The sequence below is a fragment of the Cavia porcellus genome, unplaced genomic scaffold, assembly GCF_034190915.1.
Source record: "Cavia porcellus strain 051 isolate PalLab524CR breed Dunkin Hartley unplaced genomic scaffold, mCavPor4.1 scaffold_5, whole genome shotgun sequence".
NCBI lineage: Eukaryota > Metazoa > Chordata > Mammalia > Rodentia > Caviidae > Cavia > Cavia porcellus.
The window spans coordinates 24,737,744-24,750,929 of NW_026947488.1; the positions used below are offsets into that span (position 1 = coordinate 24,737,744).

General features: G+C 37.0%; 1 protein-coding gene across 9 annotated transcripts in view; it reads left to right on the forward strand.

Moving 5' to 3' along the window:
• Dsn1 (DSN1 component of MIS12 kinetochore complex) overlaps positions 1–13,186 on the forward strand; it is a 31,441-nt gene that overhangs the window by 1,457 nt on the left and 16,798 nt on the right. For 3 of the 9 annotated variants that reach the window (XM_013150304.3, XM_013150302.3, XM_013150303.3), the window contains exons 2-6: positions 84–129; positions 575–895; positions 4,223–4,296; positions 5,356–5,428; positions 11,068–11,155. In XM_013150304.3, coding sequence (XP_013005758.1) covers positions 99–129; positions 575–895; positions 4,223–4,296; positions 5,356–5,428; positions 11,068–11,155 — 587 coding nt within the window. In that variant the 5' untranslated portion in view covers positions 84–98. The remainder of the gene's footprint in view (positions 1–83; positions 130–574; positions 896–4,222; positions 4,297–5,355; positions 5,429–11,067; positions 11,156–13,186) is intronic. The other 6 variants (XM_013150309.3, XM_013150307.3, XM_013150308.3 and 3 more) reach the window with 2 other exon arrangements.

A 13,186-nucleotide genomic window follows, 5' to 3' on the forward strand; every position in this document is an offset into this window, starting at 1 on the left:
CAGAGGCTGTTTTGGGAAAGTTATACCCCAGTGAGGCTAGAGCTGGTAGGGAAGAATAGATCACTTTATTTTCCTATTTTCAGGGTTCTCTACCCAGCATGACGTCCATCACTACAGAGTCTGTAGAAAGTGAGTATTACAGTGAAATTCAGTTTGTCTTGTCTTGAGTTCAGTGTTATGAGCTGCAACTAAATAATTTTCTGGCTTCCAGTGGATCTGAAATGACAAAGCCATGTATTTCTAGACATGCTTTCTTGGTGTTTCTTCTTTCCTATTCTCCTTTCCTTTCTTTCCATGGGCTCTTGCTCTCTGTGTTGCACAGGCTGGCCTCATATTCCTGGGTTCGATCCATCCTTCTGTCTCAGGCTCCCAAGAAGCTGAGACTACGGGTGCATGCCACTTCATGAGGACATCACTTTTTCTTCACTTTTGGTAGTACTGTGGATTGAACCTAGGGCCTCACAAGTATTACGCAAGTGCTGTATCACTGAGCTACATTCCCTGTCCTTTTTCTATCTTTTACATAGTTGTGGGTTTGATTTTGTACTTTGACTTCTTTTGTAACAAATGCTAGAAGAAGCATCAGTGACGTCTCAGACTCATGCTCATCAGGCGCAATCAAGTCTCTACCCTGTGGAAGTGTTTCCTAAATCATCTGCCTCCTTGGAGGTTACTCAAGGCATTTCAAAGGAAAAAATTCATCTTGCCACTACCCCTGAAAGAGGAGGATGTTGTGATATCAGCCACCAAGAAGGACTTCAGTCCAGGTCCCTTTATTTGTCCCCTCAAGATTATTCTGTCTGTCATCAAGACAGGAGGCAGTCCTGGCGGCGAGCAAGTATGAAAGAAGTGAACCGACGGAAATCACTGCCACCTTTTCATCAGGGCATCACAGGTGGGGTACTGTGTACATAAAACAGGTTCCAGCTTACATGTTAGAGCAGTGGGGAATGACAGAAAGGATAGTGAAATAAGTATGATTGTGCTGTCTTGTGTATGTGACTTTGAGCAGATCTCTTCACCTATTGGAGCCTGTTTCTTTACCTGTAAAATAGAGATAGTATTACCAACCATGTAGAGGTATTCTGCATTTATACATTCTATCACAAACCCAGTAAGTGTTTAGTGTTATTTCTGTTACATCATATTAGCACTGTGAAAAGAAATTCTGATTGCTAATCGTTCAACACTCAACCCAAGTAGTATAATGGGAATTAAAGAATCCCTTCTGTGACTTTGAACAAGGAAGAACAGAAATTGGATGGGTTAATAGTTGATTTTAGCCTTTGGCTTTGTGTATGTGTGTGTGCTCACACGCAGACGCACCGCACACGCGTGATAATAGTAAAGTCTTTATAAACTGGAAATAGGAAAGTTGCGCATAAAAATATCTAGAGTGAAGGTGTTGCTAAGTGATGGAGTGTGTGTTTATACGTGTGAGGCCCTACATTCAATCTCAACATCCAAAAAAGCCTAGAATAAAAATGTAGGTTTTGTTTTGTCTTTTTGTAGTATTGGGAGTTAAACCCCAGACCTTCATAATAAACTATATCACTGGCCTTATGTTTTATTTTAATTTTACTTTTATTTTTGAGACAGTGTCTCACTGAGTCATTTAGTTGTCCAGGGTAGGCTCAAACTTGTGATCCTCTTGTTTCAGACTCCTAGAGTACTAGGATATAGATGTGTGTCATCACACCTGGCTGAAAATACAGTTTCTCATCATATTGTCTCACTAGTGTGAGAAGCTAAACGAAACGTGTGTGTGTGTGTGTGTGTGTGTGTGTGTGTGTGTGTGTGTATAAACTAGTTAACATCGTTATCCTACTGATTTCTCTGAGTTCACTGCTGAGAAAGATTTGTGCTGGTGCTGTTCAGATGATTGAATGCAGCTGTCTAGGTGAATGATTTGGGGAGAGCAATATGAAATGTCATTGTTGCCCCCTGATTGATGTGTTTTGAAATTTGTTATAGTTTTTTCTTTTTTTTTTTCTCTTTGAAATAAAATGGATTTGAAAAAAAATGCAGTTTCTAGGAAACTGTTACATGTTACATTAAATCCTTGTTTTGTTAAATAAGATAGATTAAAATCTAATCATATTCCTAGGAAATGCAGTTCTAATCATATTTAAACATGATTTTTAAAAAAATTTTTTTGAGATAGGATCTTGCTAATTAGTTTATGGTAGTCTTGAATTCATGACATGCACTTCTATGTCTGGTCCTTGATTTGCATGATTTTGTGTGGATTTATACACATAAGGATATAATGTGGAAATTCTGTGTGATTCTCAGCATACTTAACTGGATACTTAACTGGAAGTAAAGAATACCTGTTTTAATAGGGTTGGGTGAGGATTAAATGAGTTGATGTGTAATACTATATGGATATAATTAGGACATAGTAAATCCTCAAATGTTAAGTTATTGTGACTACTTTGAAGGTGTTACTATATTTTCAGGTGTTCTGATATGTAGAAAGTAATCTGGATAAAACCATCTACTTAGCATATCAGAAAATTTCTGCCACAGTGCTCATGCACTTAACTCTGTAGATCTGCCAAGAAATCAGTAGTAGTGCCCCAAGATTAGTTAGGCCTACCTTCATCGCTATTCCAGAGCATATTTTATAACAGAAATCACCAGTGCAATAAAATGGATTATTTTTGCTATATATGATACAACATGCCTGTAATCCCAGTATTTAGGAGGCTGAGTCAGGAGGGTCACTGAGATTAAAACTAGCCTGGGCTACATAGTGAGTTCAAGGCCAACCTTGAACTCTTACATAGCAAGATCTTGTCTCAAAAAGAAAAGATTGGTTATTTCCTTGTTATTCCTGGCCACTTACCAAGTGTTCTTGGTTATTAGCAGACAGAATTGTGTTTTTCTTGACTGAGAGAAAGAATTAATGAAGAGAGGAGACTAGAACTTTTAGAAACACAGCCAGTAGAAGCTGGAGATCAAAAAGAGAGATAGCTCTAATAATTCTAAAAGCAAACCTCCTTTGCTGTATAATAATAATTGTTTTTAAATAGACATAATTAAAAAACAATATCTACATCTTGTTGTTTGAGGAGTTATTGACAAGATTATATTATATAAAACGCTCACCTAGTTCAGCCTTGTAGTTTAATGAATGATTTTAAGTAAGTGATCTGTTGCCCAGCCTTTGCTTCTCAGTGTTATGTCATCAAATGGAATTGATATGATACGTGCCTCAGTATAATGGAATGTGTTTAGAATTTAAGAAAATGCCTTTTATAGAGCAAGTGGTTTACCTTTGTTAATTAGGTTACTAGAGAGAGGCAGTAACACTGGGAAAAACACTGATCTTGGTGGCAGATTTGGGTTTGAATCGTGACTTCTCCAGTCTCTGGCTTCAAAAAAGTCATTTCTGAGGCTGGGGATTTAGCTCAGCGGCATAAGCGCCTGCCTTGTAAGCAGGCAATCGTGAGTTCGATCCCTGGTACCAATGAAAAAGGAAAAAGACAAAAAAAAAAAAAAAAGTCATTTCTTCTTTGTTTGTTTTCCCATTTGTAACAGAAGCTTAATAGAATTTTTAAAAACCTCTTAAGACTGTGTTTTAAAAGTATACTGCAGTACCCTCAAAAATTCTCAAAGGTGAGCCGAGAATTTAGCTCAACAGTTCAAACACCTGCCCAGTAAGTTTGAGGTCTGAGTTCAATCCCTGGTACCAAAAATACAGAAAAAACAAAAACCCTCAAAGTTTCTTAGCTCCTTTCTTTAGTAAATAATTACAAAAACAATCGAATCATTTTTAATCTACTTTTGTTTAACAAAACAAGGATTTAATGTAACGTAAAAAAGATTCTCATAGTGTTACATTTAGTTGTGCAAATAAGTAAACATTCCTTGGTGGGCTTGGGAAAATTTGAATGTTCCCTTTGGTTAGAAAAGGCTTTTTCAAAAGGGGATTTAGCTCAGAAGCACAGCCCCTGCCTGACAGGAATGAGGTTGTGAGTTTGATCCCCAGTACCAAAAAAAAAAAAAAAAAGAATGGGCCAGGGATTTAGCTCAGTGGTATAACCACCAGCCTGCAAGCATGAGGCCATGAGTTTGATCCCCTGCCAAAAAAAAAATGGGGGCTGTTTCTTGCCTTAAGTTGGATTGTATCAATAGAGAAAATGTTTCAGTTTTATTACTTTGCTGGGTAGATAAGCAGCTCCTTAAATGTGGCAATGTTGCTTAAATGTGTTAGAGCTCAGCAGGTCCATCAGTGTCGACTTAGCAGAAAGCAAGCGGCTTGGAGCTCTCCTGCTTTCCAGTTTCCAGGTGAGATTCTCAAGATTGGAAAATGCTTTCATTTTGATTGGTTGATATTTTTATTTTAATGTGGCAGATTTAGATGAACTCATTAAAAAATGTTTCTTGCTTGGGAGGTACATGCCTGCAGGAGGGTCACTGTAAGTTTGAGGCCAGCCTGGGCTACATAGTGAGCCCTCATCTCAAAAAAAGAGTTTCTTTCAGGTTGTGATTAATTTGAAGTTAGATTTAATCTGAGTAATGAGTTCTTTTCACCCCAACCCCAGTGTTGCTGCTGTTGCTGAGTGGCGAGTATTTCCCCAGTATATATTATTTTTGCTCATTTATTGCAGGTGATGGGAACTTAAAATGAGTAAAGGCAAAAAATTCTAAGTTACTGCATTATAGATAAGTATTTGAGTTCTGATTATAGGTCAACCCAATATATGATTCATACTATACAGTTTTTCTTAAAGTTATATTGCTTACTGTGTAGTTAACTGTGCTTTTGGCAGTTTAAACAAGCTAGTAATTTCTGTGAATTAAATGGCCATTTTTTTTCCTCAGTTGAAAAATCAAAATGTGTGGTCTGAGCAACAAGGAGTTTTTTTTTTCCTGACTTAGTTATTTGTTTATATGAGAAGTTTTAGGTGACCTTAGGCATGGTAGCACATGCCTAGAATCCCACCACTTAAGAGGCTGAGGCAGGTGGATCGTGAGATTGAGGTCTTTCTTGACTACATAGCAAGTTCAAAGCCAGTGTGGACAACATCATGAGACCCTGTGCCAAACAGAAACAAAAAAGTCATAGGAAAAAAAATTAAATCGTTTAGTTTCACTGTTTGAGCTCATCCCTAGGCTTTTTATTATTTATTTTGAGACAGGGTCTCACTAAATTGTTTAGAATGACCTGAATTTAGAATCCTGTCTCTACCACTCAAACTGCTAGGATTATGGGCACGTACCAGGCTTAGTTTAATTTTACATTTATTAGATACAAAATTTCATGAATTTAGGACTGGCTTGGAACATTTTGGTGGTTGTACTAAAAATGCATTTTTTTTTTTTTTTTTTTTTTTTTAAATTTAGTTCTCAGTTCAGAAACTTGAACCTTTCCTAAAGAACACTCAGGGCTTCAGTCTTGAAGGTTTTAGAGCAAAAGGTAAGTTGCTAAGGATAGACATGTGAGCTTTAGTTCTGACTTATACCCTCTTTCAGGTTCATCAAAGCCTCATTTTCAGGGTCAACATTTACAGGAGCTGCTGTCTCATAAAACTAACCCCCTCTTTTTTAAGAACTATAAGAACTGGACATGTTTTGAAATTTTGGAGGTTTTTTTCTTCTTTCTTGAAATAAAATGGATTTTAAAAAATATATTTAAGAACTGGGACGGTGCCTGTAATTATAGTACTTGGGAGGCTGATATGTGCATATCTATGTGTGTGTATGAAACTCAGAAGGTATAAAAGTGAAAAATAGTCCTTCTGTCCCAACTTACAGTCTTGGCAGTAAACACCAATTCCCAGAGGCAACTACAGGCACCAATTTCTTGCATATCCTTGCAAAGATATTTATTGCTTTTCTAAATTATGAGTACATACTCTGTGAACTGTTTTATATCTTCACTTCCACCAGCTTTTGCTGCAGGATCTCAGGCATGTCAGGCAGTTGTACTACTGAGGTGTACCTTTGGTCCAATCTTGGCTTTTGGCTTTTTCTTCTGGACCTAGTATATCTTCCACATTGTTTCATGTTACACACAGGGAGCTACCTTGACATTTTGGTAGCTGTCATATTCTGTTTTATAAATGAACCATGTTTGATTTGATTAATTCTTTCCTGATGGACTTAGTTTCTTTTGTTTTGCCTTTTGCTATTATAATGAATAGTGTAATGAATGTGGAGATATGTGTGTGTGTGTGTATACATACATACATATATATATATATATATATATTTTTTTTTTTTTTTTTTTTTTTTTTTTTCTTAAAGATAGGGTCTTGCTATATAGTTTAGTTTGGCCTGGTAGGTCTCCTGCCTCAGTGTCCTGAATGCTGGCATTTTAGGCATGAGCCACCATGTTCACGTCTAAAGTACTTTTTTTATTCTTTTTTTAACATATCTTTTTTGGTATATATATATATATACAAGTAAAAGTAGAATTAACTAGCTCAAATAAAATTATAGGAATTGATTGATCCTAAGAGAATCAGCTTATTCTCTCACCAGCAATTTGTGTAACTACCTATTTTATTACAATCTCAGCAACACATTTCATTAAAGTTTGAGAAATAGTGGCATTAGAACTTTTCTGAATTTCTTGTAGAATTCAGGAGTGAATTCATCAGGACCTCGGCTTTTCTTCTTTGTTCATTTTTTAATTCTTCGGTTTCATTGACTGATACTGGGTTCTTTAGAATTTTTTGTATTTTTTTATTTGGCTTTGGTAATTCATATATATCTACAAATCTGTCCACTTCTGCATTTTCCATTTTATTAAAGTAACCAGACATGGCAGCATATGCCTGTAATTCCAGCACTTGGGAAGCTGAGGCAAAAGCATTGTTGGGAATTCAAGACCAGCCTGGGCTACAAAGTGAGCTCAAGGCCAGCCTAAACTGCATAGTGAGAACTTGCCTCAAAAAAAAAAAAAAATAAATAAATAAAGTACAGATTCTTAGGCTGGGGATATAGCTCAGTAATATACCACCTGCCTGGCAAGCATGAGGTCATGAGTTTGAGCTCTGGTACCCCCTCCTCCCCCCAAAAAATGAATGAATAAATAAATGTAGGTTCTTTTCTTCAAATTTTTTTTTTTTAAAGTTTAGGTTCTTGAAGTAGGTTTGATTTTCTGGGTTTCTGCAGTATCCGCTGTGATTTCACCCTTTTCATCTCTATTGTAGATCTGAGTCTTTTCTTTCCTTTTTTTTTTTTTGATAAACTTGGCTAAAGATTTGTCTTATTCAGCCTTCCAGTGAACCAACTCTTTGATTCACTGATTCTTTGTATTATTTTCTTAGTCTCACCTGCATTAATTTCTGCTCTGATCTTTGTTATTTCCTTTTTCTTTCATGCCTTGGGTTTAACTTGCTCTTTTGTCAGGAGGTTGAGGTTCAACATTAGGTTATTTATTTGTGCTTGTTCGGTTTTTCTGATACAGGAATTCACCACTATATCTTTGCCTTATAGGACCCCTTTTATAGTGTCCCATAAATTCTGGTGTACAGTATTGTTAAATTGTAGATTTCTTTTTTTGTTGTTTTTGGTGTTGTTTTTGCTTGCCAAGCAGGCACTTGTGCCTCTGAGCTAAATCCATGGTTCTTTTATTTGTTTTTTGAAACTGTCTTAATTTCTTTAATTTCATCTGCAACCCATTGGTTGTTTAGGAGAGTCTTCTTTAATTTCCATGTGTTTATGAAGTTTTTGTGATTTCTTTTGCCATTGATTTCTAACTTCATTGCACTATGACTTGAAAATATGCATGGGATGATTTCAGTTCCTTTGCTTTTACTTAAGCATATTCTTTTTTTTTTTTTTTTTTTTTTTGTCTTTTTCGTTTTTATCGGTACCAGGGATCAAACTCACGACCACACATTTGCAAGGCAGGTGCTTATGCCGCTGAGCTAAATCCCCAGCCCCAAGTTCTATTATTTTATTGTTGATTTTTTTGTTTAGTTGATCTATTTGTGACTCTGAGGTATTGAGGTCTCCCATTATGATTGTATTAGTACTTGTTTGATTTTTCATATCTATCAGTATTTGTTTTATATAGTTGGATATGGTGGTATTTGGTGCACATATATTTATGATGACTATCTCTTCCTCTTAAATTGTTCCCTTATCAAGTATATAGTGACTTTCTTTGTCTACTACAATCAGTCTTGGCTTGAATCCACTTTGCTATTAGAGTAGCTTTATCTGCTTTTTTCTGGGTTCCTGTTGCATGGAGTATTGTTTCCCATTCTTTTTTTGGGGACTGGGAATTGAACTTAGGACCTTGCATTTGCCAGGCAGTTGCTGTTTTTCTGAGTTACACCCCCCACCCTTGTTTCCCATTCTTTAACTTATAGTCTATGAATTTCTTTTGGAGTTAAATGTGTGCAGCATATTGTTGCACCTTGTTTCTAGATCCTTTCCGCCTTTGATTTCCAGTACCAAAAAAAGAAAAAAGCTGCCATGGATCCATTCCACCAATCAGTTCCTTTTGATTGGTGAATTGAGACATTTACATTGATGTGTATAACTGCTATGTATTGGTTTGTCTTTGTCATGTTATATCCTGTTGCTGGTTCCCCTTCTTTCCCCTCTGTTTAATTATGTGCCTTGCCTGGTGGATTCCTTCTGTGGGAATTCATAGAATTGTGTTCTTTGTTGTTTTTTTCTAGACTGTCCTTTCAAACATTTTGGAGTGCTGGTCTGGTGGTTGAGTTTCTTTAGGCATTCTTTGTCATGGTAATAATCTTATTTCTCTCTCCTTCACTTTGTTTTGTTTTGTTTTGTTTTGTTTTGGCTTTTGAGATAAGGTCTTGCTATGTAGTTCAGGCTGGCTTTGAGTTCAATATGTAGGTACCCTTAAACTCTTGGAGAGCATCCTTGTGCCTCAACTTCCCAAGAGCAGTCATTACAGGTGTGTACCTTCATGTCCAGCTCCATCAGTTTTGAAAGATGATTTTGTGGGATATAACAGTGTGGGTTGGAGGACTTTTCTTTTAGTGCTTGTAGTACTTCACTTCAGACTCTCTTTATGGTTTGTGTAACTCTCAGCAATACAGTTTCATTGAACTTTTAGATTTTCTTAGTATTTGATAGACAATAGAAGGTATTTTATAGTTTTTATGGTTTTCTTTGTCTTTTGGAAAAGACAGGAATATTTTCTGCTTTCATACCTTTTCTTTCTTCTTCCTCCCCCTCCTCCTCTTGACTTCCTCCTCCTCCTTCTTCTTCCTTTTTTTTAAATTAGGTACTGGGAATTGAACCTAGGACCTTCACACTGAACTATATTCCCAGGTCTTGCTGAGTTACTAAATTACTCAAGTTTGGCTCAAATTTGTAATCCTCCTGCCTCAGGCTCCAAGAATGCTAAGATTTGTAAATATACCACCACTCCCACCTTTTCTACTTTTTTTTTTTTTTTTAAATCGGTACTGGGGATCGAACTCACAACCTTGCACTTGGAAGGCAGGTGCTTATGCCACTGAGCTAAATCCTGAGCTCTTGTTTTTTCTTTTTTTACCTTTCATTACTTTTTAGAGCCATTTGTGCTTGCTTTTCTGTGGGTTGTATCCTTTGTTCATTCTATGTTATGTTATGCTATGCTATGTTATTTGGGGGAGCTGAGACAGGGCCTTGCTTTAGGGTGGCTTTGAACTCACTATGTAGCCCAGACTGGCTTCAAATTTGCTGCAGTCCTCCTGCCTCAGCCTCATGGGTGCTAGGATTACAGGTGTGTACTGCCATGTCTAGCCTTAAAAAACAAAACAGGATGTTTCCTCTTTTGAATTGCCTTCTAGGAACTTTTTACTCTTTTTTTTTTTTTTGTCTTTTTGTTTGTTTGTTTGTTTTCGTTTTTATCTGGTACCAGAGATCGAACTCACGACTGCCTGCTTGCAAGGCAGGTGCTTATGCCGCTAAGCTAAACCTCCAGCCCCCGGAACTTTTTATGTAGTATAGAAATAGCTGTTTCTCTGATATGTTATAAATATTATTATTTTTACTACCTGGGATCAAAACTCACAACCTTGTACTTGCCAGGCTGGTGCTTATGCTACTAAGCTAAATCCCCAGCCATAAATATCATTTGTTTGTTTGTTTTTTGAGACAGTGTTTCACTATGTAGTTCAGGCTGACCTTTGAACTCATTATATAGCCCAAAGTGGCCTTAAACTCACAGGGATCCTTTTGCCTGTGCTGCTAAAGTGCCTGGATTATAGGCATGTTGCCACCACACCCAACTACAAATATTATTTGAACTTTCTAGGAAGCAACTATTCTCCTGATAGCATAGCTTCACAGTCATCCAAATCAGATATACTCAAGATTAGCCACTTAAAAAGCCCAGAAAATACATGAACTCAGGTTTAACTTGCCAGATGAAATTGTTGAGCTCAGAACTGCACCGTAATTAGAATTGATAATACTAGAGTTATCTTGATAAGTAATTAATATTTCCCCTTTGCATTTTTTACCTTAATGTAATAGTGATTTTTTTTCTCTTATCAGACCCCTTTTTTTACTGAATGCCTATAATTTTTATTTGCTATCACTATTCCTCATTACACTCTTGTTACCTGACTTCTCAGTGTCTTCCATTCTAGTGCCTCTAATTTATATCTCTTAAAAAAAAGAAAAACAATTATCTATGCAAATACACCTTCTTAAGTAGAACTAGTCAAGTATAAAAACATTTACAAATGGTGTAAAGAAGTATTGTCATCCATTTTATCTATGTGGGAGTGATAAAGTCTTTCTGGTGCTAGGGAGATAGCTCAGTGGTAGAGTCCTTGTCTGGCATGCACAAGGCCCTGGGTTCAATCTCCTGCACCAGAAAAAAAAATCTTTCCACATACTTAACACATTCCCTCTGCTTGAACTGTCAGTGATATATGCATTATTGTCCCATCAGGTGGCTTGTACCACTCTGTGGTACATCAATGGCCCATCTTGAATGTGTTAAACCATCTTTTTGGTTGGTTGAGAGAGACAGAATGTAACAGGAGCCTCTAAATCTGAGAACACCTTAAGTATCTTTACAAGTAGCTAATTGGAAATTCTTATTCTTTAACATGAATTTATTCTCTCCAGCATCTTTGCTTTCTGAAGAGTTGGAGCATTTTGTCAACAGCCTGGAAAAGGATGGAACTCTACAAAAATGTTTTAAAGATTCAAAAGAGTAAGCATTTTTGTGTTCTAAATTATAGCTGAATTAAGACTTCATTCTAATTACATAACTATTCATTTATTCAACAAATATTAGGGGCTGGGGATTTAGCTCAGCGGCAGAAGTGCCTGCCTTGCAAGCAGGCAGTCGGGAGTTCGATCCCTGGTATCGATAAAAACAAAAAAAAAAATTTTTATCTAGCATTTTCTTATGGATCTTTTCAATGTTGGGAAGATAGTGAAAAATAAGTCAAACAATGTTGTTCCTGTCATACACTATAATAAAGACAATCAAATACACAGAAAATATGATTTCAGATACTCATAAGTCAACAAATATGATAGTGATCTGAGGATGTAGACAACTTTAGTGAGAATATTCAGAAATTGCTCTTGATTTGTCCTTTGGACTCAGACCCATAAGACCTGAATGGTGGCTGGGGGTTTAGCTCAGTGGCATAAGCGCCTGCCTTAAAAGCAGACAGTCATGAGTTCGATCCCTGGTACTGATAAAAAGGAAAAAGACAAAAAAAAAATTGTTGAAAAAAGACCTGAATGGTAAGAAGGAACTAGCCATTGCAAGATGAGAAGAAAAGCATAATAATTGAAATCTTTGCTAGCCATGCATGTTTTTTGGCTCTTGGCAAGGAAGAATATTAGCAGAAATTTTAAATCTCACTCCTAAGTTGGTGATCTTTAGGTGTGATGCTATCTCTAGCTTCCTAGTTTTATTCTATAACATAACATGTACTTGGATTTACATCATCAGTTTTCATTTTTTACTTCCTAAAGGTTTACTATCCCACAGTTCCTTAGGACTGTCATTTCTGATCAGAAAGTGAAACATTTTAGATTAACATAGCATGTTTTTTAATGCAGTATATTTAGAACAGGCTTCTGCATCTCACAGATTGGACAGATGGTGGAGGCTATGTCACAGGCCTTGGTAGAAAAACAGTAACTACTGGTTTGTCTTTGTCAGATACAGTACCAAGTTCTGTTAGAGTATTCTGGCACCGTAGAGAAGCAAAAAGTACAAAAGGAACAGGTTTACTGAGTTGAGGATGTGAAAAGGAGCTCAAAACCCATGGCAGTTGGGCTGTCTCTTTCAACCAGACACAGAGAGGCAGCGGGTTCTATGATCTCTGATTGGAAGTGGTGCATGGGGTGGATATTGATGCCATGTGAGGAGCCCATTGGAATTCTCCGTGCATGCAGACAGGAAGGAGAGTTGCAATTAGAGCTAAAGAAGAAGCAGGAAGTGGTAAGCATCCTGCTTTGGCCTTCTGCCAAGTTACACCACCGCCATAATTGTACAATAATTTATACTAGGGCATGAACCTTTCAAGTACATCTGTAATATTTTGACATTTTCAGTACTTTTTAAGTTTTTTTTTTTTTTTTTTTTGGAGACAAAGTCTCATGTAATCCAAGCTGGCCTCAAACCTGTGATGATCCTTCTGCCTCAGCTTCCTGAATGCTGGGATCACAGGTGTGCATCAGCATGCCCAGCAATACCTGAGACAAGACTATTCCATTAGAATAATCTCCCAATTGAACTAAACTGTTAAAATAAAATAGTAATCACAGTAGGTAAAATGGGTGGGATCAGAACAGGCTTTAAATGCCAGGTTAAGGAGTTTTGGCTTTTGGTGAGATGGGGTGGGGCTCAGGATTGAACCTCACATTGCTCTACCACTGGAGTATGCCCCTCTCGGACCTCCCCCACTCTTTTTTTAGACAAAGTATCACTAAGTTTCTCAGGTAGGGCTCCTTGTGATCCTCCTATCTTTGCCTTCTTAGGTGCTGGATTTATCCAGCTAAATTTTGGCTTTTTTTCTATATGCTGGAGTTTGAACCCAGCGTCTACATTGAGTTACATCCCCAGCACCTTTTTTATTTTGAGACAGGATCTTACTAAGTTGCTAAATTGCTCAAGTTCAAAATTGTGATCTACCTCGTATACCAGAGTACTGGAACCACATGTGTTTGCCCCCAGGCCTGCCCATTCACAGAGGTTTTGCAAGGAAAAAAATCAAAGGTT